Below are 27,155 nucleotides of genomic sequence, written 5' to 3'. Positions count from 1 at the left end.
CATAACCAAGTTTTACCTTTCTTCACACAGGGCCATAAGCTTCAGGGGGTTTCCTTCATGCCTCCTCTGCTCTTGAAGTGGGAAGGCTCTTTGTCTTCTGAAAACCACATTAGGCTCCTCCATCTTGTCACACAGCCTACTATTTGAAGTGCATGGACAAGATATTTCTGAAGAAAACTGCTTAACTCTGCAAAGCTTGGGAGAATTTCTTCCTTCACTCACTCCCCCATGTCTCAGTTCCCAAGGGTTTTATTCAATATTGTGAAAGAACTGTGTCCAATTGGCAACCGGTCTCTGTTTAGTTTGCCCTCTGACAGTGGCTTGAGAGCCTCTTGGAGGAAGCGTCAATACTCTTGAGTGAGAATGAAGATCTTTTATAGGCTGTATGCTCAAATTATTCTTCCCCTTCTCCGTGTAGTTAGTTATTTTCCAAAGATGTGGATAAAGCTTCTCTTAGAGTGAAAGTTGGACTTAAAATCAGTATTACCATGATGAATTTGGTGCTGGTCTTTGAATAGGTTGCTGTATAATTTTGGAAATGATTATGCAGATAGAATTTAATCACTCATACTGTGGGCTTGGAAAGTGGTGTAGGGCAGTGGCTAAGACTGAATTGTAAGCCTGGCTATCTCTAATTTGCTTGCTGGCTCTCCTATGGACTAATTAAGCAGCCTTTGGCAAACAGTTTTCAGAATTTTTTTTGACTTTCCTCCCCAGTTACCTATTTGCAGTTACCTTTAAACTAGGATTTAATATGTAACACATAGGTTAACTTTGTCTCCCTCCCCCCCCCCCCATGTTTTTAGATGACTCGTTCCTCTTCCACATACAGTTTAAGTGGGCCAGTTAAAAATTATTCTAGCGTACATCGTTCCAACTCTGTTGATGGGAACTCCCAAAGTGCTATGTCTCGACTTCTGCTCTGTGCTTCGCGTGGTCTCCAAGGAAGAATTGCTTCCAGCTCTGAAAACTTAAATGGCTACTCTGTGGCCAGTAGTTGCCCAGCTGCCAGCAGTGATGAAGTGGGTGATGAATAGCGGGCTACCCAAAGTGAGCTCCTTCACCTCTTTGTTGGGCACGTGTTGCAGACAAAAGTGGCTTGCCTCAGATGAAGTGCACAATCTATTCAAGTTCCTCTGGGTTCTGGTTTGGTGTGGACTTCCTCACTCCTAGCACAAGGCACTAGAAATTCCTTTTTTTAAAAAAATTCACTACCTCTTTCAGGCAAGGTGTGATCATCATAAATGCTGGTTTGTTGTGGGTTTCTTTCCATGTTTTCTGATATTTAAAATGTAGATATTTTTTAAAAAATGTGTACTGATTTTGGGCTCTGATCTTCTTAGTCCTGTACCTTTTTTGAGTTAAGGTCAGAGCCGCTGTTGTTAAGTATGTGCTCCTAATCTTCCTATTTACAAGTTTTATATAATGCTTTATTTTTGTGCTGTTGATCTGCATCATCATTGGCAGATGTTTATCCTGAAGGCTGTAAGCAAAGTGACCTTCAGAAGACGCTCAATAACCTTTTCGGTCAAGAATTTTAAACAGTCCTGAATGTCGCTGTATATGGAAATAAAATATTTGGCTTAGTCCACAAAGGTTTTATTTGCCTCTGTGTTAAAAGAAATTCAGTCATTTTGTTGGGAGGCTTGGACAGAACTATTCTTATATAGATTAAGTGGCAGTTTAAATTCTTATTTTTAGCTCTCATTGGCTCACTTGGGTTGGAAAACCTGGAAAGAAATGTTATTTGTTTAAGATATAAGTTTCACAGGTCTAAAGGGAACTTCTGATTTTACACAGATAGAATGTATATATGTTCCTCTCTACAATGTTGAAAGAGCTTACCAGAACCTTAAAGGCCCAATTTCTTTAACATGGGGAAGATCTCACTTTACTTCTTTCTTTGAATTTATTTGAATTTCTTCCCCACACACGTGGGGTAGTTAATCTCTACATCAGATTGTCAGCATTTTTGTTTGTTTGTTTATTTTAACAGGGCATCCACTCTCCTTCCTTGATCAGCCTGCCATCAGTGTTTGAAAAGAGGAGTCATACCTTAAGTCGATCAACTACTCACTTGATATGAACTGGATGCAGAATTGAGTTGCAATGGAAAACTGACTAACCAAAATCTGGAGTAGCTTTCCCAACAACCCTTTACTGACAATGAATGATGGTACTTAGTTAGCACTTAGTGGTAATTAGTAAATGTTTAGATAACACTAAGCTGATCACCAAGAGTTGGCGGATTTCGGACTTTGGTTTGGCAGGTGGGGGATATAAACACCCCCTTTGTACAAATTGCATTATCAGCATAATGGAAATATTCTGTTCAGTGTAAAGACTTTGTGAATAAAATTACATTGTTTATTACATGGAATTGTTTACTGAAACATGAAAATTGTTCATAGATGTTTCTGCTGGCTGTGGATGGTGAATTTTGTTTTTAAAATAGTCTTGGTGTTTATTCATAACTCTTGGATGCACCAATACTTAAAGTGAAAAACTTGCTTCATATTTAAAGTACAGCTTTTAAAAAATTTCCAAAAAGATGCAGGTTTTTAGATGCCTGAATATTCTCCAGATGGTGGAGGTTAACCTTATTTATGATCTTTGAGTGGTGGCCATTTAAAAGAAGCTATCTTAAAAATCAGCTATCTTTTCAAAAGTAGTAGAACACTTTTAAAATATACTTTTCATGCACAGATTGCCATGTAGAAGTGAAAACATAGATCTGACTTCAGTATCTGCAGCTATTTTTTATTCATAGGTTTTCATATAAACTCCTCAAACATTTACAGTACTCGGTTTTTCATATACTTCTAGTATTTTTCTTTTACAGTGCAAATATTTTTAAAATAATCAGGTTTTTGTAATATATTCCTACACTCGCTTTGTAAAATTAAGTTTCTACACATATTAAACTATTTCTCACTGCTTTTATTTGGGAGAGATGGTCGGTAGGACTTCTAATTTCCCATTCCCTCAACCTTAGATTGCCACTGATTCCTACATATAAATTGTGTCACTTTATTGCTTTTGTATGTTTTAAAAATTCTATACTGATGGAAACTTTGTGAATAAACTGAACTGTTTGTCAACTTTATTTTAGATGTTTAATCCCATGGATTCCATCTTGAGAGCTGCTACACGAACTCAAATAACATTTATTCCAAACCTTGGCAATATTCAACTGTTTTTGGCTTCTTAATAAAGTAAAATCTAATCAATGACACTTATATGCCTAGCTATATATTTTAAATATATATAGTGAAAGCATTTTTCCTTTGGATTTTTTGTTAAGTTTTTCTATGCTTTTGATAATTTGGCCATTATTGCTAATGTAGTGCCTAAATACCACTGAACATTTCTGGTTGGCTTTAATAATGTATTATTTTGGAGTCCATTAATTTCCATTGTAGTCAAAAGAGAAAAAGGATAGACCCGAGACTGAAATGACAATATAAAAATTACATTGGATTAAAAGGAATGGATAGTGTCAAGAAGCTCTCTTGCGATGGTCTGGCTATATGACCCATAAATGTCAGTAGTTGTGAAACGTTAGAGAAGTATTGTGCAAATGTTTTCAAACAACTTACTAATAAGACTTCAGTGAAGGCCAAGTTACCAAAGTTGACAATACACTGACTGGCTTGGTGTGGTAAAAGATGCTGTTGCTATAAGCACCCATTAGTTTTGTTTCTTGACCCGCAACAAAGTTCTAAAGGTTTAACTCGATCCAAAGCCTTCCATTCTACCTACGAATAGGGCACTGGCTGAGGCAATGAAAAAGATCTCATGGTGGGAGAAATTAAGCCACTGCTTTTAGACACCACGGTCCCAATATGAGCAGTGTTTTCTTTTTAAAAATATATACATAGAGTCTAATTGTTTTTCTACTTGCAGTCTGGGCCGTGTAACAAACTGTGATATCAAAATCTCACCTTTTACGGGAAGAAGCCTTTCTGGTGAGGTTGGTGGGCTGGTTGGCTGGAATTCTGGTTTGAAAGATTTCTGTCTTCATTTCTTCACTGATCTGCTTAGATGTTCAGTCAACTCAATCTTAATTAAAGTTCGTAGTACTGTTTGAAGAGGCATATATATTCTCACTGCGTGGTACTGAGGTGTTTATGGATTACAGTACAGTGACTCATTTGTACGTTCTCTGTGGAGATGGGAATAGTCATGGGATTACCTTTTTCTCAATGTCATGTGTTAGAGCTATGATGGCTTTCTTTGTGCTGAAAGAGTTATTTATCACACTTGTTTGCTGTTTAAAATAAAGCGAATGAATGAATGAATGAATGACCAGGTTCAGGTAGAAACAGTGAATAAAACTAGTTGGAAGTGATTACTTTCTTCTAAAAACACCATGTATATAGTTTTGTGATTAGCAATTCTTCCATCGTTCAGGACAACCTAGTGCTTGTTCTGCTGGCTTCCATTATTCTCTCTTGAAGGGGTAACAGAAGTATTCCTCAAAATGAAAATCACTAGAGTATGTTTGACCTTTGTTAAGTTCTAACACAAGGCACGACTTTCATAGAAATTATTCTCTATTTGGAGAATACTGAAATACTGTTCCAAAGAGAATTGTGCTACCACAAGCAAGCAAGCAAGCCAGAAAGTGTTTAAATTGGTCCTAAGTATGGACTGTTATCAGGGTTTAATTTGAAAAGAGGAAGGTATCAGAACTTTCATAATGCTCTGGTACGTCTTTCAGCTCTAAGAAGCCTAGATGACTCATCCTGGCTATATTTGATTCAAGCTGACTTCCCAGAAAATTGTATGTACTCCCAAGATCACATGGAGATTCCTAATTTTTGTCTGTACTGTCCTGAGATTGTTAAAACCAAAGGGGCTTCGAGTATAATAAGAATGGGAATAGAAATTCCATTGTGTTCTGTTTGTTGCTTATATATCATTTGAAAGGAGCAAATGCTGAACAAGGTGTGTGTACTGTCTGCAGATGGCATGGTATTATGTGTTCTCCAGAGACAAATTAATGCCTAAGAAGCATCTCAGTAGTGAGGCACGTTACAAGCAGATGCTTTGCTCTATTAAAATTAGGACAAAAACCTCCTTTCTTTTGGGTCAGTATTAGTATTGGAGTTTAGTCCTTGATGTAGTCTTACGTAAGACCCCTAAGCTCACAGCCTCTGACTTTCATCATAAGTGTGAATGCTTTTGTTCTGTAGGGACTTGGAGAAAGCACAAAAAGTTGTATAGAATTTATCTTCCAAAGACTCTTGACTTGTTTTTGAAAAGCAGGTTTCTAGTTTTTGTGAGTGAATGTGGTGCAGAATTCATTTCTCAGACTCTTAACCTGTTTTTGAATTGGAAAGCTGGTTTCCTGTTGTGACTGAAAGGGGATGGGAAATCACAGAAATGAGAACAGTGGCTGAATAAAATTCCATTGTATTTGTCTCACTCTTGTCTAGCAAAAACAATGTAAATGATGCCACAGAAATCTGGAGTGAGAGAAATTATGCAAATTCTAACTGATATAATTATGCAGGTTGCACAATTTGTAGATTTCTCTGCCATAGTATTTGGATTGCCTAGGTATAGAACTTCTCCAATTGAAAGTGTGTGTTTGATGCAAGTACAGTCATGATGGTTCTGAGCTTTGAGACATCTAGGTTCCTCTGTATAGGTTCCTTGCTCAAAATCTATTATGTGTGAAGTGGCTTAAAATCCCTAAAGCAGAAGAATTTTGAACCGCAAGAGTGGACCAACTACCACATGGTTATAAGTAAAATAACTTCAGCAATTCTTATGCAAAGCCGTGCAACAGATTGCCAGGGTTATGTTAGATCCGAATGCATAGTAGCTAACTTTTTGCTTCTAAAATTTACTTTTATGAAGTCCATGGGATATTCTAGTCCTCTTTGCCCTTGCCAAGGAGCAACTTGGAGAGGATAAATGTGTTGGTAGCTTTTATGAACCCGAGTCAGAGGAGGGAGTCTCCTTTCACTTAAATTTTTTCTGTCTCTTAAGAAAATGTTGAGTTGCTGTATGTACTTGTCTTGCCCTTTTTCCTCATCTGAAAAGCATAGCATGCTTAGCATTAACCTAGTTATAGAGTTTTCTAGAGTGGAATGGAGTGGAATATAAATAATATGGCTCTGGGTTTTCTGTTTCATCCACCTTTTCAAAATGAGAGAACCTATTTGCCACTTGTTGATGTCTGGAGCTGGGGGGTGGGGAAAACTAAGCATCTCTCAGCATCAGTATCCTTATAAATATGCAAACCTTCTCTTTGCCTAAAGAGGAAGTGATTTATTGACTGTATTGGATTGCAAGCGCCTACATGCTTTCTGCTCCTCTGTGATGGTAAAGATAATATTTCGGTTCCTTCTGCAGTGTCACTGCCTGGGGTGAATGTAAATATAAGCAGAATTGATTGGGCTGGTTTCTATCTTCTGTACTATACTCTTTTTGTATGTTACAAGTGGACTGGTGAATGGATCAGGCTCTTAATTAAAAAGTAACAGGCTTCACACCTTTAGCTCTGTTTCCAGGTCAGAAGATTCTGCTAGGTGAGTCGATGACACTAGCAAAGCACAAGTGGTCACAGTCTAATTATTTAGTGGGGGAAAATACTGTGAACTTAACAGTCCATAGTTGTAAGGAGTTATCATTGACAGTCTACTGAACATAGACAGAGTGGATGAAACCGAAGGCTTATCTATATTAATGGACAACCATCTCCTTTTGGGGACACCCCAAGTAGGATAAGAGGACATTATTTATTTTATTTTATTTATTAGATTTCTACCCTGCCCATCTAGACCAAATCTAGACCCAATGAGCTACATGCTGTCTCTGAATATATGTAAGATTGCATATATTAAGACTTGTTGATGGTCTTTTCTTCTGTGAATTGTTTAGTCTCCTTTTCAATCTAACTAGGCTGGTTGTCTGACTTGCTTTAAAGTTACATCCATTTTTTAAAAAAATGTTGGATCCCTACTTTTGGTCTGAAGACTTGTTTTCGCATCAGGATTGTGTCAAAGAGCCATAGGCAGCTTAGGGTGTCCTCAGGGATGTACTCTATTTGGGGGCCCCCATGTGTTTTTAATTCCTTTACTTACTTGGCTTGCTTTCCTCAAAACCTTGCACTTTGTACTCCAGTATGATTCCCCCCCCCCCAAAAAAAAAACTCCTCTCCTTTCTTTGATTATTGAACAGCTAATGTTCTTGCTCTTGCAGAAGCCAAATGTCTGTAGGCCATGTTAGCTTAGGAACGTAATATAAAATTCTCTTTTAGAAATCTATTATCTTGCTCAGATTTATCTGTCTTGGTGAGACAGCAGTGTCTAACATTGCTTCAGTGACTCGGCATGTTACTTTATGGCGAGTAACTCCTCAGTTAGATCTCAGTGAAGGGCAAAAAGGAACCACCAGGATTTGAATCTGTTTTTCAATTTAATTTGCTACAGCGTTCCTAACAAGAATGGCATATTTTAAATTTTCTTTTCTTTCTGGTTTTCTATTATGAAATAAAGCGTAGGGGTTCTTTGAGATGGTTGGCATCCACTGTCTACGCAGGACCTCTCAGCGACTTGGGAAGCCATATTAGATGGAACACTTCACAGAAATGGCTGGTGAAAGCCTTTCTCAAACTATATCCAGAGCTCATTAAAAATGGCCATTATGCTTGGCAGGCCATCCCAAGGCGAGACCATCTCAGATTTAATTAGACTTTCCTCTGATATAGACGAGATCTCCCTGTTTTACCCTAAAAGAAAACCATGTCCGTCTAATCTACATCCTGAAAATTCAAAGGCAACAGGGTGTGATTCTACCTTGTTTGGCATTGTTCATAAGGCAGTGTAAGTAGAAAAATGACCTACGCGTTTCACAGTTACCTAGCAGGAGAGGAGTAATGTCAGGAGCTTCATGATGCTTATCCCTAAAAGCTTTTATAAGAGAATTGCTGTGGTGAATGAAGGGCATGATTGAAGGTGGGCAGGTCTGACCCAATCTCTTGCGTCACCAATCCCTGCAACAGCAAAAGTAATAGCAAGTTATTGCTTTGAGGCTGTTCCCTGTTCCCTTTTCCTCTCGTTTATAAAGGCAAATCTTCTTCAGTAATGCTGTGTCCTTAAACACTGATTGCTTCAGGTCCACAGGATATACATAACATGAGTGTTGTTTAACAGAATCATCCAGTGAAGACTATCCAACTCTTGCTCAATATAAGGAACCCGGAATGAAAGCCTGGCCTGCTGGTGGTTTCACCAGTCTCTTTGTGAAGGCTCCAGCAACTAAGAGCTACTTGGTAGAATGTCGTAGAGATTCACTACAAAAATTGGTGGACCTAGTGATTTTCTGCCCTAGAAAGCGACCATAACTCCTAGAATTTCCCAGCTGGCACGGCTACTGACTAGGGAATTTTCAGAGTGATGGTCCAAAAACTAACTTCTCCAAGCTCCACATACAAAAAGTTGCTGTCTTTCCAGTGCTGGATCCAATTAAGGTCCCTTTAATCCAACATCCTTTTCCCTGCCCAACACCAGCCTGATGATCTAGGACTTTGGTTCCCAAGCTGGCAAAGTGAGACTGAGATTTTCATGAAGGAGAAAAAAAATGTACAAAACAAAATTCTGGCATGAACAGAAAGGTTTTTTTGTTAACATTTCGTGATAGGAAAAGGCTTTGCTGCTTATTTTTATTTTTTACGTTGTGTTCATTTTCAATTATAAGTTCAATTCTATGTACAAAGGGGGTTGGAGAATGGTATAAAGGGTTGATGTGGAGGCCTGAGCATTTCTCAGAGATCAAAAAGACGTGGAAGAGTTTGGAAAGGCTAATCTTGAATGTTCACAAACTGTAGATGCCCTTTGAATATTTAGACAGACAAATATGTCATGGCAATAAATTGATCAGCAACAAACTTGCAGAGTACAGAGACATTGGTCACTGTTCTAGTTGCCCTTTTCCGTGATACTTTGCTGCATTCTTTCACTCTATTGATTTTCCTAACATTGTAAAAAATAATTACATAGCTTATCATATTAAAACATTACAAATATTTTAATTATAATCTCATCATATTAAACATTATTTTACAGCCATCTAAGCTAGTAGCCATCACTACAGAGTGAGATAGTAAATTCTGTAAGATAAAATGATGTCCTCCAAAGAAGACAGAATAAAGGCTGGAAGGAAATTTATATGAAATATTTCCTTTACTGATACTAGCTCAGAACAAATTGAACTTCATGCAGAGAGCCTGAGTTCAAAGGAGAGAAACTTCCATGGGATGTAACTTTAAAGCAGTGCGAATGTGTGGAATATAATATATTCGCAACCTTTTAATTCATGAAAGTTTCTATAAGGAGATAGGAAGGCTATAAAAACAAATTAGACTACTTCATGGAGGTGAGGTTTATAATGGTAACTAGCCATGAACCTTCTGTGAATCTTTGCAGCATCATAAAGACATGGACGTGACTCTGCGCTCAAGGACTGTACCACTGAAGAGCAAACCTTGGCAGGTTCTACCATGTGGGTCACTGGGATCATGGGTCATCATGGGATCATGGGTCACCATGGGATCATGGGTCACCATGATCACTTCAGAGGGTGACAGCAGCCATGAAATTAAAAGACGCCTGCTTCTTGGGAGGAAAGTGATGAGAAACCTAGACAGCATCTTAAAAGGCAGAGACATCACCTTGCTGAGAAAGGTCTGCATACTCACAGCTATGGTTTTTCCTGTAGTCATGTATGGAAGTGAGAGCTGGACCATAAAGAAGGCTGACCGCCGAAGAATTGATGTTTTTGAATTGTGGTGCTGGAGGAGGCTCTTGAGAGTCCTTTGGACTGCAAGGAGATCAAACCTATCCATCTTGCAGGAAATCAACCCTGAGTGCTCACTGGAAGGACAGATTCTGAAGCTGAGGATCCAATACTTTGGCCATCTCATGAGAAGACTCCCTGGAAAAGACCCTGATGTTGGGAAAGTGTGAAGGCAAGAGGAGAAGGGGACAACAGAGGACGAGATGGTTGGACAATGTCATCGAAGCTACCAACGTGAATTTGACCCAGCTCCGGAAGGCAGTAGAAGACAGGAGGGCGTGGCAAGCTCTGGTCCACGAAGAGTCGGACACGACTAAACAACAACAACAACAGCTATGTGGGTCAGAATTCAAATGCAGTACGTATTGGAGGAAAGTGCTTGCTGTGCTATCTAAATACCAATTTAGCTAAGTATGCAGAGGCTTGTTACTAGAATTGTAGCCACCAGTTGACATACTGGCCACAGCAACGATGAACACAATGACTGTATGAAACTGTTGTGATCTGCATCACTGGAAGGATTACCCACAGCAGTTAAATCATGAAGTTTGATTTTCTGCAATTTCCTGATTCAGACTACATGACCAGCTTCTGGGATCAACAGTGCATTAAATCAACAATTAGATCCAGAAGGCCGTTACACTTCAGAATTCAAAACCAGAATACTGTACCATAATGAAAGCACTCCAACATTAATTCAGTAGACAAGCAGTCTTGATGTTTCAAGACTGCTTGCCTACTACCTCCCATTTTGAAGAGGCACTTGTCCAGCAGGCTGAGGTAAAGAGGCAGTCCTGAAACCAGCAAAATGAGGGAGCTGGATAGGGGACAGACTGTATTTGTCTTCAGTGTGGAAGGGATTGCCACTCTCGAATTGGCCTTCTCAGCCACACTAGACGCTGTTCCAAGTCCTCCATTCAGAGCATGTTACCATAGTCTCTCGAGACTGAAGGATGCCTAATCTAACTGTACTTCTTATTTGCTTTCCAGAAAAACAGTGGAACAATTTGCATATGGGTTCAATTAGGTTTTCAGTAATGAAATCTGGTGGACAATCTGATTCACTGTGTAATCTGGTTTGTGGCAGTACATAAACGTACTAAGATCCCAGGATCTGAAGGAGATTGCTGACAATTTGAGCATACAGTGAAGGAGCTAATTGAATTAGGAAACAGATCCCAAGAGAACTGGTTAATTATTGAAATACAGGACTTATCTCCTGTGTCAAGAGACTGAGCCCACATCAGAGTGTTAAAGATTTTCAGTCAGCGCCGATTCTTGGCTTCCTGTTCAGATTGGCCAAACCGAAGAAGTGATCAGAGTCCACAGCTTTAAGTGCTGAGACTAATGCAAGGAGTGCTCCAGTAAATAAATCAATGAACTCTGGTTATCACAGTGATGTATAAAAAAGAAAACCAATATCACAGCCTCAGCAAACAGGTCATGGGAGGTATAAACCTGATTCTTATAACAAGTTGCAGACTTTGTGATTCAGGAGTGAGAAAGGAAAGGAAAACATACCAAGAAATGCTGCTAGTGTGGTACGTCAGCCTTCTCCAAACTGCTGCTGACCAGATGATTTCAATTCCAACCCCATCATCCGCAGCCTTATTGGCCATAGGCATAACATCTAGCCACAAGGGAGCAGCATATCTGAAGGCCACCAGGCTGAGATCTACTTTGAATTACAGTGGCGCCTCGCAAGACAAACGTCGCGCAAGACAAACAAACCGCAAGACGAATGGCTTTTTCAATCGCTATGGTGCCTCACAAGACGGCTTCTTCTATGGCCATGCTTCGCAAGACGGTCCCCCCCCCAAGACTGATACTTTGCAAGATGAAAAAAATGCATTCGTCTTGCGAGGGTCCCATAGGAATGCATTGCAATGCATTCCTATGGGACGCCGCTTTTCACAAGACAGCGCTACTTGCAGAACGAATTACATTCGTCTTGCGAGACACCACTGTATTAAAATAAAAGGGGAGCCATGCGGTCATTACAAAATGCAAATGGAAGAAATACCTTTACTATAGACCACTAAAAAAATCATATGGTCTGTGAGTGTTTGTGGCTCAGGACCATCCACTTCATCAGGCGAGAACCAGTGTGAAGAATTTAAAGTCCAGAACATTCAGGGTAAGATGGATTTTGTCAGGAGAGTGAGAAGAAAACACATGGACTCAGCAGAGCAGGACTGCAACCAATAGGTAAAAATATTTTGACTTTAATGTGACTCGAATTGGCCAAATCTGGTGAGTTTACTAAATTATTATCCCAATTCCCAGATGAAGGACTCAGGTTTTCTGTGTCATCTCCCCCTCCCTAGTTAAGTAGAAACATGTCCATTTCAAAGAAAGGCCAAATACGTAGGTAGGTAGGTAGGTAGGTAGGTAGGTAGGTAGGTAGGTAGGTAGGTAGGTAGGTAGGTAGGTAGGTAGGTGTGTGTGTGTGTGTGTGTGTGTGTGTGTGTGTGTGTGTGTGTGTGTGTGTGTGTGTGTGTATAACCTGCACGTTTTGAAGAACTGGGGGGGGGATATCCAATGATTGCACAGCTGCCTCAGCTGTAACTTTAAAACCACAGCTCTAATGTGGCCTGCATCTTTCCTGACTTCCATCTAAGAAAGACATGCCTGGCAAAATCTTCTTGCCATGAACTTTGGGACTTGAAATTCTCCACACTGGTACACACCTTGCAAACTGGATGGTCTTGATCCACAAAAGCTCGCATATGGCCATTGGCAGGCAGGCAAAAGAATTTCTTTTTTAGATTGGATTGTAGTAAGCGCCTGGCTGATAAGAAATAGGCTTTAATAGGGGGATTGTGTTTTTTAAAAATCTTTTAACACATGCTTTTAAATTGTCTTAGATTATATTTATCCAGTAGTTTTCATTTGTAATGTTTTTAATTCCCCCCCTCTCCTGTAACATTATAATTTACTGTATTTTACTTGTTTTACCGATTGGTTCTTTTAAATGCTTTGTCAATTCCCTTGGTTTCTTTGTTCATACCAGCATGCACTTTTTGAGTCCCCTCCACATCTTGTGTTCTAGTGCCATTTGGTTTGTGATTGTTCTTTGGAAGGTAAGCCCAGGCTTAATTTTCAAAAGTAATTGTTTAAGCACTCATCTGTGAAGAAATGCCAATCACTGAATTCTATTTTAATTTCTGTTGGGGTTTGAGCCTTAGAAATACAGAGAATGTTGGTGGTGTTTGCTCTCTACTGAAACTTGTACAGACCATTTCAGAACCCATGAATTTAAATACTTTCTTTGGATTCGCATGATAGAATATCATCCTCATCACCTTATCCTCCCATATTCAGACAGCAGAGGCATGCTCTTCTGAGCTTTGTCCAGCCATCTCATAGATGTGAGACACTTGGGGGAGTTGCCAATAACTCAAGATTGTTTATTCAAGGACTATTTCACTCTCCTCCAAGACCTGGTTGAACGTTGGACCTTTCATTGGTACATACAGAGTTGTAAGAACCAAAAAGTCATCACTTAATTCATTCTAGATATTTTTTATATCTTAGCTATGTTCATTTCTTTAAAATGGTGCCATAAAGAAACACTCCTCTGTGCTCGATTTATTTAAGTGCTTATTAGAGTTGGTGGCGAAGTGTCCTGCATCGGGCAACCACGTGTGATTCACCAAAGAAGGACACCGAGTTACATAGAATTAGCATATCTTAACTTGTACAAATAGATACACATTTAGATATAATTATTGAAATTTAATTAGAAAGACAGTGTATCTCACCATAATGGGAACTCTGTGACCAGTACTGCTTGCTCGATATTCTGTTCAGCTATTGATGGGTAGCTTGGAGGTCCCTGCTCTTCCTTTTTATCTTTTAAGTTTAAGCCTGGACTTGATAATCCTTCAAATAAAAGACACTGCCTCAAAGCAGATGACTATCTTCTGCAAACTTTAAAAAAAGCAACAACAACGAGCACAGTCCTCTACAAAGAAGGATGCATGGCCACCCAAGGAAACATGTAAGAGGCATTTGTCGTTTATAAAGGCAGAACATGATACCAGTTTTCTCTAACACCCATCGTGACTGAGACGGGCTGGAGAGTGTGTCGTTCAGTGTTAACCTTTTTAATATGCTGCAGGCTAATTGTCTGTCCAGTCCTCCCCTTTCCCTCCCAGGTTAATGAGGTGGTTAAGAAGGGAGGAGAGAAAAGGCTTCCCAATAGCCTTGCCAGGCGAAACTGAAAAGGTCAGGGTAATACATTCTATTATTATCTCTCACAGACGGCAGAAAGGCGTCCCAGTTTTGGTGTTGCCCGATGATGGATTGTAAGAAGAAAAGGGCTCACAGTTAAATCTGGTCTTTGTGACAGTGGCTGTTGTTTAAAAATGGGAATGTGGAAGAAAGGAACCCACCTTCCCCGACTTTCAGATTAAAAGGATGTGGAAGGCTTGTGCCTCTGAGAGGATTGCCAGATGCTATTCTTAATAACAGCATGTGTGGGCTTATGTATTTTTCTGAATTCTTCTTTTGATTATAATTGCGGCCCGGCCCTATTTTTTTCCTCTGGGGTTCCTGTTTCTTCTCTGCCTCATGCTGCCTCCACTAGGCAAATCATTTGACTTCTCCGTAGGTTCGCACCTCCCCCACCCTTGCCTTTCTATAATTTTAGTCTTGTCACACGCTTGTTTTCTTCACCAGCATTTTGTAGGCTTAGCCTCTCGTGTAAAGGACTGGCTCCCCCACTCTACCCATTTTCCTTCTGACATTTAACATACTTTTATCAGCAAAACAAGAGAATTCTGTTTTTCTGGAGGACCTTGCTGCCTTCAGAAACCTGCCTTCTCATTTTTGGTCTCTACAAAATATCTGGTAGAATTGTCTTTGCTTCGGACCATTCTGTCACAGGCTCAGAAGCAGGCCCACACAACGTACGTGCCCAATGCCTATGGTGCCACCTGTGTGGCAACCAACCAGTACATCAGTAGACCTCTGTTTTGCTGGTGTCGGTTGGTGCTGCACAAACAGGCAGAGCAGGCCACAGTTGCAATCTTCGTGGTGAAATATGTTGCTATTTAAATTATAGTTGTTATTCGAAAATTTACTCCAGGATGGCAATTTTTCAACAAATGTGTGTTCTCATTTTTGTTGTTGTTGCTGATGCATTTAGCAACAACAATCTTAGAACTGCAGAACTGGAATCCTCAAATCCAACCCCTGTCAAGGAAGCACAGTCAGGAATTGAACTCTCAATTTCTGGCTCTATACCCAGATGTCTAAAACACTGAGCTATCCAGGAGTTCTATCTTTTAGTGATGCATAAGTAGCCGCATAGGTCTTTCCTCTCCACCCTTTCCCTTCTCTCTTTTGATCAGAGGTGGGCAAAGTGCAGCCGTTCAGATGTTGTTGGACTACAACTTCCAACAACCTTATCAAGTGTAGCCAATACTGCAGAATGTGAGGAACTGCATCCAGCAACATCTGGAGGAACATAGCTTGCCCCATGCCTGTTTTATTTCAAGACATTTGTGTGATTCTTTTTGGTATGCTGATTTAAAAAACCGACCAACTCTTGCAGCATTATTTGCTGAGACGACCTAGGCTACATGACTCTTGGGACCTGTTGTTCTGCTTTGTATTTAACTTGTTTGTCATAAAAACTGACACAATAGATTGTCAGAACATGCAGTTAGCTTCTTACAACAGTATATAGTAGGATTGCAATATCCATGGGTGGTTGTTTCCAAGCCCTGCTCCACAGATGCCAAAAAAACATGGAGGTATCAAACACTATAAATTGTCTAGTTTCCGGCTGTCTCTAGTGACTAGTTCCGGTAAGTACACTCTGGAAATACATATAAAAATACATATTTCTGGGGGTTTTATTTGGTATTTTCAGGCAGTGGATAAGCGAATCAGCCAATCCCAATCCTGTGGATTTGGGGAGGGGGTCCTACTGTACGTCTAAAAGAAACTAAGGAAGAAAAGATTGACTTTAAACTCAATGATGTGGGAGGTGTCGTGAGCCACTTGAGCTTTACTTACAACCCAATGGTTTGAATAACGAGGAAATGTTTAGGAGGCAGAGACCTGGCAAGTTATTCTTCCAATTTAACCTTACCTGCATTCATCAAAATGGGATGCTTGTCATAAAATTCCATTTCCCCCAAAAATCTTGGCTCAATTACCTTTGCCTCCATAGTACCATATACTTTGCCGCATACTCTCAGAAGAATGTGCGAGCTCAAAATAGCCTAGATTATGCAGAAAACATTTGATCAATTTTTGATTCCATTATACAATTTCTTTGAGTCACAGTTGCATAAATCAAGATGTTATCATGCTGGTGGGCTCATCTGCTTTGCATGGATTTTGATTTAAGAGCTTGTGAAAATCTTGCTGGGCTTCAGGAGAAATATATTCTAGCAGTGCATGGCAGAAAAGCCATAGGCATCAGAAAGGGGGAATCAAGCTGTGTTCCCAAAGCTTGAACTGGCTGAACTCAATGATAAACTATTGAATATACAGATGAAAATGATCTGAAGCTCAGCAGGACTGGCAAGGTGAATGTCTGAGTAGGAGGCGGCCATAGATTGAAATTTTAGTGTTAAAAAAATACATTGTATCACTCATTATTTGAAAGGGGGCAGTCTGGTTGTCGATATTGTTAATTGCTGTGCTTTTACAAGTAATTGGTTGTGGCGCATGTTATTAATGAGTTGACCTTACTAAGACACTATGGAAAAATGCAGGAATATATTCTCTGGTTCCCTGTAGTGGCCTGCCTTGATACGGCACATTGCAAATGTAAATCAAAGGCTAAAATCCTGTTAGGGATTTACGCTAATTCAAGTATGATTTTGTAAATCATGGTGGCATATTGCTGCTAATTAGTCACATTACATGCATTCCTCATTGCATACCAAGTTACATGACAGGCACACAATAAGGAACTTGAGCAGCAAATTCTTAATTAGTAGCAATTTATGTTTGTCATTGATATAGTTAATTTATGTTGGCATAAATCCTCGACAGGATTCTGGTCCAAAAGAGTAAAGAGAATTATATTTGTTTATCTCTTAGGATTGATAAGAAAATGGCCTAAAGCTTGAAATTTTCCTTTCAAAATATCTCTAAAAGGCCTTACTATGTGAAATGTGATGTTCAAAAATAATTAGACATTATTCATTACTCTAAAAGCAACTTTACAACTATTTAGCTGAAATCCTGTTGTATAGCTTCATGTACACAACAGTGATGGTGGCGGCAGCAGCAGCAGCAAATTGCCACTGATTCAAAGCTTTGGTGATATTTGGGTACGTGCAGCTGTGTTGCATTGTATACAAGTTGGGGGCAGTCTGAAGCTGCCTTTAATCAGCAATGATTTGCTGCTGGCTCATGTGGACCTGCACAACTGAATTTCACCCATTGTGTTGCTTTTGAATGAATGAATGAATGAACGGACGGACGGACGGACGGACGGACGGACGGACGGACGGACGGACGGACGGACGGACGGACGGACAAACAAACAAACAAACAAACAAACAAACAAACAAACAAACAAACGTTATTTAGTTGCAGCCTTTTAAACCTAAAAAGGGTTTTACAATGCCTCTTGTAACCAGCTGCTTCCACGTTCAGAAGACAGCTTGCACACCTTGATCAGGTGTGGAATCGGTTTTCCTTGTCTATCAACGCACGCCTTCCTTTGAGAGGAAGGGTGGTTTATGGGCATAAAGGGCAGAAGCTTCTGCGGTGAAGCCTGTTCCCTGTCTCAGGTTTTGGCTTTGAAACTGCAAGTGCTGGGCAACTGCTGGCATGACAGCCCTAGGAAGCGAAGAATCAGCTTCCTGCCCTCACCACCACCACCACTGACGACAATTAGAGGAAATGTACTATGCTAGTTCCAGTATAGTGTTGGTACCTTTCTGCCCGTGTTTGGGGTTTGTTGGTGGGGAAGCTCTGAATAGGTTCCAGTGGGTTTTATATACATCTGATTATTTGCTCCGCTGGGTACCTCTTGGCATCCTGTACCATCATTGGATCTCCACTGGGGCTGCACTGAACCTTACCCACTCAGCCAAATGTAGCTGCCAAGATCAACAAGAGTTCAGCAAAACGTCCATTCTGATTTCTGCCTGCGGGTGTTTTTTGGTAGGTCAACAAATGTTTGCTGGGCTGCTCAGCAGGACATGGGCTGAACAGTCATTGCCCACATGTTGGGATGCCATGATGGAAAGCAAACAGCCATTCTCTGTTCTGATGTGTGATGTGTATGTCCATGAAATGAAAACTGAATTTTTTTTTTTTAAGATTACTAGATTCCTCTTAGGTGGGCTACTGAATTCTGGAAGTTATCTTCTTGTAAAATAATTTTTCTAAGCATGGGAAATTTCAGTAGAAAGGTTAGCCTGTTTTGCATAATTCTGGATTTTTTTTAAAAAAATATGATGGTGCACTTCATAGCTGGATCTCCTGAAAAAGACCCACTAATTCGGCTGAGAAGCCTGTGTGAGTTGGACTGGGTCTTAAAAAAGGATGTCAGTGATTACCGAATTCTCTACCAGGTTTGAATAAATAAGACCACTCTGCATAAGAATCTAGTCAAGCATCTTCTGAGCATTTATTCCTGTCAGATGAGGCTAATGAAGTGCAGAAGCTTATTACTAAAGAGGAGCCATATGGAAGGGATACCTCATTAATTCGAAGGCCAGCCTTTGTTGTCCCAGCTGTCAAATTCCTGCAATATTAATGACCCTCTTGCCATCTCTGGTGCAGGATGGGAGCCTTTCCCCCCAATTGGCCTAACATGGATGTTCACTTTGGAGCCGCTTCATTTTCATTTTTTGCCGCCTCGCTGTTCTGAGTTTCTTGGTCTTTAAGAAACTATCTTCTAATTGGTATAAAAAATCTTCTATTATTCCAACCTGCAGGCAAACATCAAAGAACAGCGGCTGTCAAACAATGCATTATCCACCAACCTGATAGTAGTCAGAATTCTTGTTTAAATGGATGACTCTCCCTTCACAATAAAAAGGATGAATCTATAAAGACTGCATTATTATTTTGGGGAAAAACTCTGTCACAAAGAGGCCTCTGCTATTCCCATTTCACAGATAGGTATTGGTGTCTCAGTTGTACTGCCTAATTAGTAATAATAATAGTGCCGCTCTATTCTGCTTTGGTAAGATTGCATCTGGAATTCTGTGTCCAGTTTGGCACTACAGTTTAAGAAGAATATCAACTAGCTGGAGAGTAACCAGGATAGTAAAAAAGTCTATAAAAATCAAGCTCTGTGAAGAATGGCTGAGGGAGTTTTGGTATGCTTAACCTCAAGAAGAAAAGATACTCGTCTTCAAATATTTGAAGAGCTGTCATGTGAAAGCTGGCTTGTTTTCTGCAGCTCCAGAGGGTAGTTTCTCAGGTAATTGATTCAAATTACAAGAAAAGAGATTTCACTTGAAGATTTGGAAGAATGTCTTGACAGGAGGAGCTGTTTGGCAGTGGGATGGGCTGCCTTTGGAAGGCAGTGGACTCTCCTTCATGGGAGGTGTTGAAACAGAGGTTAGGTGTCCCCCTGTCAGGGATGCTTTAACTGACGATGTGCTGCTTTGGTAGGGAGTTAGACCTGAGGACCTTTGAGGTCCCTTCCAGCTCTACAGTTCTATCATTCTGATTACTCTAAAGCAGGGGTCTCAAACTCAATTTAACTGGGGGCCGTTGGAGGCAGAATCTGGGTGAGGCTGGGCCGCATCAGATTTTTCCAAGTGGAGCCTGAGTAAGCCACCCAGGAGTTTCCTTAGCCCAGCTGGGGCTCTGAGGAGGAGGAGGGGCGCACGAGCCCTCGTCGCCAGCCACAAACCCCTCCGGCTCCTTCACTACCACCACCACCAGGATGAAGTGGAGAAGGGAGGAAGCACCGGCAACCGTCTAGCGGGGTGGGGAGAAGTGCAAGACATAATTTTTTTAAAAAACCCTCACAGAATTCTCCTTGTCAAAGGAGAAAAACCCCCACCGGTACCTGCAAAATTAAACAGAACGGGGTGGGGGCCGCACAGGTGCTCTTGACAGCAGAGGGCCCGTGGGCACTTTGGGGCGGGGCAGGCAAGCAGCCAACAACAACACAACAGCATGAATTAAATGTCCCAAGCTGTGTCCAACTAAGACCAACCAGCACCCACATAGTTCAGTGGTCCACCAACACAGTCACAAACTCTACCTGCTAGGCCTCCCACAAAGCAACCAAATCAGTCCCACCCACCTCCACCCCAATACACACCTTTTAACATAATAGATAAGCAGCTGAATTAACCGAATTTTTTTTAAAAAAAATCAGTTGCCGAAAGCAGTGGTTCTTAACCCTTGCTACTCAGGTGTTTTTGAACTGCAACTCCCAGAAACCCCAGCCAGCAGAGCTGATGTTGAAGGCTTCTGGGAGTTGCAGTCCAAAAACATCTGAGTAACAAAGGTTAAGAACTAGTGGCCTAAAGCACATGGCAGTTGCTGAAAGAACACAGTAAGAGAAATATTTTGAGAAGGTGCACGTAAGTAGTAGAAATATCATCTTCCATATTACAAAGTTAAACAAGACTGAAGCCATTACATCACGTTTGGCATTTCAATCACGGCAAATCCCGAAAGACAAATTCCATCACACAGTTGGACTCTGAAGTGGTCCCTGCTTGAAGGCAAAGGTCATTCAACGTCCTTCAAACTGACTCGGACCTGTAAGATAGGGGTCTCATCTGTGTACAAAAGCACATAGGTGCAGTTCCTGTGTGGTTTTAAAGCAGGAGCTTGTTGGAACAATCCTTGGATCATGGCCCATTATAAGTACATCTTCCTTGTTTACAAAAAAATCTGTTTATGCAACCCACCCACAATCTCCTCTTCAATACAGAAGGTGGCCTTTTGCCCCCTGCATGGCCTGATCCCCTATGAGATAAATAGAACTATCTACCTCATTTGACAAATAATGTTGTAAGAGAGGCTGTGTATGTGTGTGTTTGCATGTGTGTGTGTGTGTGTGTTCATTCACTCAGACAAAGTGGTTCTTCATGAGGCACGTGTTATTTTCCCGACATAGGATAGCCTGATGATAGTGCCTTCATTCAGCTTGTGCACCCTACCATTGGGAATTTATCAAAATGCTGTCTTTAACTGGCACTGAAAAACAGCCACTTTAAAAGGAAGACACGCTGGGAGAATTAATCTTGAGCAAGTTTGGCTGATAAGGAGAGAATGCCGACCGAAGAGTTGGGAGCTTCCGGCGCTTTCAGGGTGAAAGTCAGCGCAGGGAGAAAAATGTGCATTCCACACTGCCATGGCAGGAGCCATTTTTCTATTAAATCAAAATGAAGTTCTGAATAAATACATTTTCCTGAGAAATACCATTCAGCAGAGGATTCAGTAAAAAAATAAAGAATGCAAAACAATATTTTTCCCGGTGCCATCCATCTCCTTCAAGAACAAACCAATAATTATTTTAATAAGGGGAATATTGAAATGCCGATCCCCGCCTCTGCCCTCCATTTCATGAACAGTTCTAAAGTGTTTTTTTTTAAAAAACCAGCACCACCTTATATACATATGTTCCCTTCCCCATAGTCCTACAAAGCTACATGTAATCACCATGCATGCTTATTCATACCCATCACCGTTTTCAGCAATTCAAAGAAGCTGATAAACTGAGCTAGTTGAGAGTTTGCAATTAATTATACACAAAGCCACACTATTGGTTTGGATCTAAGATACCAGTACAAAAAACCAGGTCCTCGTAGGCTGCAAATGGCTCACTCCCTTTTCCCCAAAAAGTAAAATCAAATGAACGTTATCACTCAGACGTTAATGTGGAACCTAGATTTCAGACTGAAAAAATACGACTCAATGCGGCTGTTCTTTCTTGACTGCTACAGGCCTGTACCTTTAGGGCTGTATATGCAAAAATGCTGTTGCTAACATACCTAGAGTTGCCCGGTCAGCAGCATCCCTTTCCATGAGATTTCCAAAATCTGAGACAGGTGGGAGGAAGGGAGAGGCCCTTGTGATGGCCAGGCAAGGATTGGGACAGAAACAAGCACAGCACACGTACAAATACTTCTGCGCAGAGTCAGTGAGCCCTGGCACCAGCACAGAACAGAGACAGAAGGGTATCTAGGCTTGAATGATACCTCATACACACAAATCAAACTTTCTTCTCTTCCAGCTTTGCTTGTTCTGTAATTTGTGTATCCCTTCCCAAAAGCCAAGGGATCAGAGCAACTCCCAGAGATGTCAACGAGGGCCTTGAGACCTGGCAACCCTACAAGTGATAGCAAATGCAGATAGCAACAGAAGGGTACATTATCAAGGTGCTGGGTTTGTTAAGATCTTCATTGTGAGCTCTGCTCTCATTGCCCCTCTTTTCTAAGTAAAGCTCAGGCAAGAAGGAGTCATGAACTGGTCCTTCTGTCTCAGCAGTGCCCTGTTTATAGGCTGCCATCTCTAGAGGTGTTCACTTGACAGCCACCCTCTCTTCTGTCCTTCCAGGTGCAAACTAAAACGTAATTATAGCCTTTGATGAGCTAAGATTGCAGCTTTCATTTTATTGTTATCAACTTTCTTAGAAGTTCCATTTGCTCTTTTCATAAGAGGTAGTTGATTATTTTTTTTAAAAAAAGATTCTTTCTAAGATACTTTGAAAACCTATTTCTGTTGATATAATTCTATTAACTCTGTTCAAATAATAATAAAAATTATGTACTATCATGTCAATTCTGACTTATGGTGACCCTTTCCAGGGTTTTCTAAGTATTGAGTACTCAGAAGTGTTTTACCACTCTCTCTTTCTGATGGGGAGGATTATTAGAGAATTTTGTGTAGCAGAGTATGAGATAGAAAGACAACAACTCAGAGAAAACATGGAGAGATCAGCTCTGTCTCAGCCCTGCCTGCCCCTTTAGATTCTTTTCCACATAAACTTGCATGCTGCATGATAAAAGTACTAGAAGCAGTTATCATCTGTAGTTAAAGTCAGCAGAATAAAAAAAGGGGGGAATATGGGGTCTTCACCATGTGGAAGAGCCTCCCATGCTTGTTCGGAGGTCAAAAAACAGTAATCGACAAGGGAAGCAAGCTAACAAACAGGAAGACTAAGGGAGTGAGCCTCAAATGCCAGAGGTGACGAAAAATTTCTACCAGTCAAGTTAGTAGCAAGGGACAATCACATTAGGCTGCAAAAACCATCTCCCACTGATGCCCAGTGTTAGTGCATGCAAGATTGCTGTTTTTCCAACAGTGCCCTGGGAATCTGCAGCTTGCTTCAGGATATATAGGCTGGCTATTATCTACAGAGGCACAGTGTGGAATTAAACTCCCAACATTTGGCTCCACCTAACTCACAGAGCTATCCAGCCAGCTATCCCTGTTCTACAGTTACATAATTGTGCATTTTTAAAAAGTGTCAGCTATAGAAGAAGAGCAGGAGGAATTACAGCAGTTGTTTCTGCTGTTTAAAAAAATTGGCTCAGCTCTTAATAAACTATATGCCTATCCTTCTACCAATCTTGCATCCTAGACAATTCATTGTATTCATGTTGATATTCTGAATCCAGTCCATTGCTTTGAATGACATGTAAAACCCCTCTTGAAGTGATATAGAAGTTGTGCAATTCTTAATGACTGCATTAATGTTGGAAGTTCGTTCATTCATTTAGTCGTTTAGTCGTGTCCGACTCTTTGTGACCCCATGGACCAGAGCATGCTAGGCCCTCCTATCTTCCACTGCCTCCCAGAGTTGTGTCAAATTCATGTTGGTTGCTTCGCAGACACGGTCCAGCCGTCTCATCCTCGGTCGTCCCCTTCTCCTCTTGCCGTTGCACTTTCCTAACATCAAGGTTTTTTCCAAGGAGTCTTCTCTTCTCATGAGATGGCCAAAGTACTGGAGCCTCAGCTTCAGGATCTGTCCTTCCAGTGAGCACTCAAGGTTGATTTCCTTTAGAATTGATAGGTTTGTTCTCCTTGCAGTCCAGGGATTCTCAAGAGCTTCCTCCAGCACCACAATTCAAAGGCATTAATTCTTCGGCGGTCTGCTTTCTTTATGGTCCAGCTCTCACTTCCATACATCACAACAGGAAAAACCATAGCTTTGACTATTCGGACTTTCGTTGGCAAGGTGATGTCTCTGCTTTTTAAGATGCTGTCAAGAATTCTCATCGCTTTCCTCCCAAGAAGCAGGCGTCTTTTAATTTCGTGGCTGCTGTCTCCATCTGCAGTGATCATGGAGCCCAGGAAGATAAAATCTGACACTGCCTCCATATCTTCCCCTTCTATTTCCCAGGAGGTGATGGGACCAGTGGCCATGATCTTAGTTTTTTTGATGTTGAGTTTCAGACCGTTTTTTGCACTCTCCTCTTTCACCCTCATTACAAGGTTCTTTAATTCCTCCTCACTTTCTGCCATCAGAGTGGTATCATCTGCATATCGGAGGTTGTTGATATTTCTTCCTGCAATCTTAATTCCGGCTTGGGATTCCTCCAGTCCAGCCTTCCGCATGATGTATTCTGCAAATAAATAAGCAGGGAGACAATATACAGCCTTGTCGTACTCCTTTCCCAATTTTGAACCAATCAGTTGTTCCATATCCAGTTCTTTTTTTTTTTTTTTCAATCTTTTTTTTTTTTATTAACTATAACAAAAAAAAAATCATATACATAAAACATATACGCTTACAACACAATAACAGTGTTCCCCACCACCATATACGGGACCTCTTGCCATATTCTTCTTTTTCTTCTTCTTCTTCTTCTTCTCATTCTTCTTCTTCTATTGTCCTCCTCTCCAGAACTGCATAGATTCTTGATTTGGAGCTCTCCCTTTTCCCCTTATTAACACATATTCCAAAAATTTACCCCATATTACATAAAAATTATTCTTTTTCAACTCTCCTTTCTTCATCTTTAAATTACAAGTTAATTTATCATTTAATGCTATATTCCATATTTCTTTATACCATTCTTCAATTTGTAATTCAGTCTTTAATTTCCACTGTCTAGCAATAATCAATCTAGCTGCTGTTATTAGATTAGTTATCAATTCTTTAATCATTTTGTCATATTCCACATTCTCATATATTGATAACAAAGCAATCTCAGCCTTACATTCTATATCTTTTCCACAGATACAACTTAATTCTTTAAAAATTTGTCTCCAAAAACTTTGTACCTTTTCACATTCCCACCACATATGAAAGTATGTACCAACTTCTTTCTCACATTTCCAACAGACATTCGGATGACTGGTGTTGATTTTGTTTAATTTTACCGGTGTTAAATACCATCTTAAACTAAGTTTAAAAAAATTTTCCTTTATTCTTACTGACATCAGTCTTAAAATCCTCATTTTCCATATCCTCCTCCATTCTTCTTCATTTATTCTTTTCCCAATATCTTGTTCCCACACCATTTTCAATCCTTCTTTCTCACTTTCTTCTTCCTCTAAATTAAAAAGTGAATAAATTTTACTTACTGTACCTTTTACTGAGTCAGTCATCTGAATGTCCTCATATGAAAGTAAAAATTGTTCAAATTTTGTGTGCTCTCTACCTTTATTATATTTATTTGCCCATTCCTTAGTCCATCTTTCCAGTTGTGCATAGTTCAACCATGAAATAGTCTTGTTTTGAAATACTTGTTTCATTTGATCTATCGATCTCATTTTATACAGCCAATCTTTTAGTCTAATCACTTTTTCTTCTTTAAATAGATCCATATACACCTTCATATTGGTAGGAAAATCTTCTATTTCTGTCACTAATCTAAATGGAGAGTATGATGAACATAAATTCTTTTTATACTTATACCATATATTTAACAGTGTCTTTTAAAAGGGATTATTAACTTGACTTATTTTATCTTTCTTACCTTTAGCAAATAAATATTTTTCTATATTTCCTTGTAGTTCTGATGATTCTATTTCCCACCAAATTAACCTTTCCGGATTATATATAATTTCACCAATAAACCTCAGTTGGTTAGCTAAATAATAGTTTCTTATATTTGGCAAACCTATACCACCTTTTTTTGTTGTTTTATACCAATACTTTTTATTTATTCTAGATTTCTTCCCTTCATTACAATATTTGTTAACTATTCCTTGCCAATATTTCAACTCATCCTCTGTTAACTGCATTGGTAACATTCTGAATAGAAAATTAATTTTTGGTAAAATTTTCATTTTTACCAATGCAATCTTTCCAAACCAAGATAATTTGAACTTATCATATTCTTGTAGTTTCTTATTAATTACTTCCTTTAGTTTGTTATAATTATAATCCTTTATCTTTTGAATATTTTTCGCTAAATCTATTCCTAAGTATTTAATTGTTTTACATATTTTAAAATCATGTTTTTCAGTAAACTTTTCTTGTTCTATTCTATTATAATTAAACAACATTAAGTCAGATTTTTGCCAGTTTATGTTTAATCCGGTTATTTTTCCAAATTTTTCTAAGTGTGTTTTAATTTTATCTATACATTCTAACGGGTTTTTCACTGTCAATAAAGAATCATCCGCAAATAAATTAATCTTTGTCTTCTTTTCTCCTATACCTTCAATTAAATCGTCGTTCCTAATTACATTTGCTAACATTTCAATAACCAGGCAAAACAGAACTGGAGAGAGAGGACAACCTTGCCTAGTACCTCGGCCAAGAGCTATTTGATCTGTCATCCCATCATTAACTATTGCTACAGAGGTATTCTCTAAATATAATTGATCTATTATCCCCCTAAACTTTTTTCCAAAACCCCAACCCTTTAACAAAGTCTTTAATGTTGGCCATTCCACACAGTCAAATGCTTTAAATATATCTAATGATAAAATGCCTGCCTTCAGTTTATTTTTTTCTATATTGTGTATAATATTCAAAACCCTCCTTGTTAAGTTTTCCATTTGCCTACCTTTCAAGAAACCATTCTGATCCTCTTTGATATATTTTATAATAAATTTATTAATTCTATTTGCAAGTATTGCTGTAAATATCTTTGCATCCTGATTTAGTAAAGAAATAGGCCTATATGAACTTGGGTCTGTTAGATCTTTATTAGGTTTTGGGATAAGAGTTATCAATGAATGTTTCCATGAATCTGGTATCCTCTCTCCTTCCAAGATTTCATTATAAAGCACTTTTAATTTAGGGATCAATATTGATTTAAAGGTTTTATAGTATTCCGGACCTAGTCCATCAAAACCTGGGGTTTTACCATATTTTAGTTTATTAATTATCTCTATAATCTCTTCCTCTTTTATTTCTTTATCTAAGTCTTTTTTATCGTTCTCTGATATTTCACTCTTAACATTTTCTTTAATATAAGTTTCTATAT

The 27,155-nt window shown here is 39.6% G+C and overlaps 2 protein-coding genes across 17 annotated transcripts in view; one reads left to right on the top strand and one right to left on the bottom strand.

The window, feature by feature from the left end:
• ECT2 (epithelial cell transforming 2) overlaps positions 1-3,106 on the top strand; it is a 58,386-nt gene extending 55,280 nt beyond the window's left edge. For 11 of the 16 annotated variants that reach the window (XM_072996203.2, XM_072996210.2, XM_072996206.2 and 8 more), the window contains 2 exons: positions 807-1,050; positions 1,997-3,106. In XM_072996203.2, coding sequence (XP_072852304.2) covers positions 807-1,037 — 231 coding nt within the window. In that variant the 3' untranslated portion in view covers positions 1,038-1,050; positions 1,997-3,106. The remainder of the gene's footprint in view (positions 1-806; positions 1,051-1,996) is intronic. The other 5 variants (XM_072996207.2, XM_072996212.2, XM_072996211.2 and 2 more) reach the window with 1 other exon arrangement.
• A 15,303-nt stretch (positions 3,107-18,409) lies between these two features.
• The window catches only part of SPATA16 (spermatogenesis associated 16), a 194,442-nt gene continuing 185,696 nt past the window's right edge, over positions 18,410-27,155 (bottom strand). Inside the window, exon 10 of the mRNA XM_020793822.3 lies at positions 18,410-18,722. Coding sequence (XP_020649481.3) covers positions 18,600-18,722 — 123 coding nt within the window. The 3' untranslated portion in view covers positions 18,410-18,599. The remainder of the gene's footprint in view (positions 18,723-27,155) is intronic.

The sequence above is a fragment of the Pogona vitticeps genome, chromosome 3 (genome assembly GCF_051106095.1).
Source record: "Pogona vitticeps strain Pit_001003342236 chromosome 3, PviZW2.1, whole genome shotgun sequence".
Lineage (NCBI taxonomy): Eukaryota > Metazoa > Chordata > Lepidosauria > Squamata > Agamidae > Pogona > Pogona vitticeps.
The sequence above is the reverse complement of the archived record's forward strand: the minus strand, read 5'-3'. Positions and strand labels throughout refer to the sequence as shown.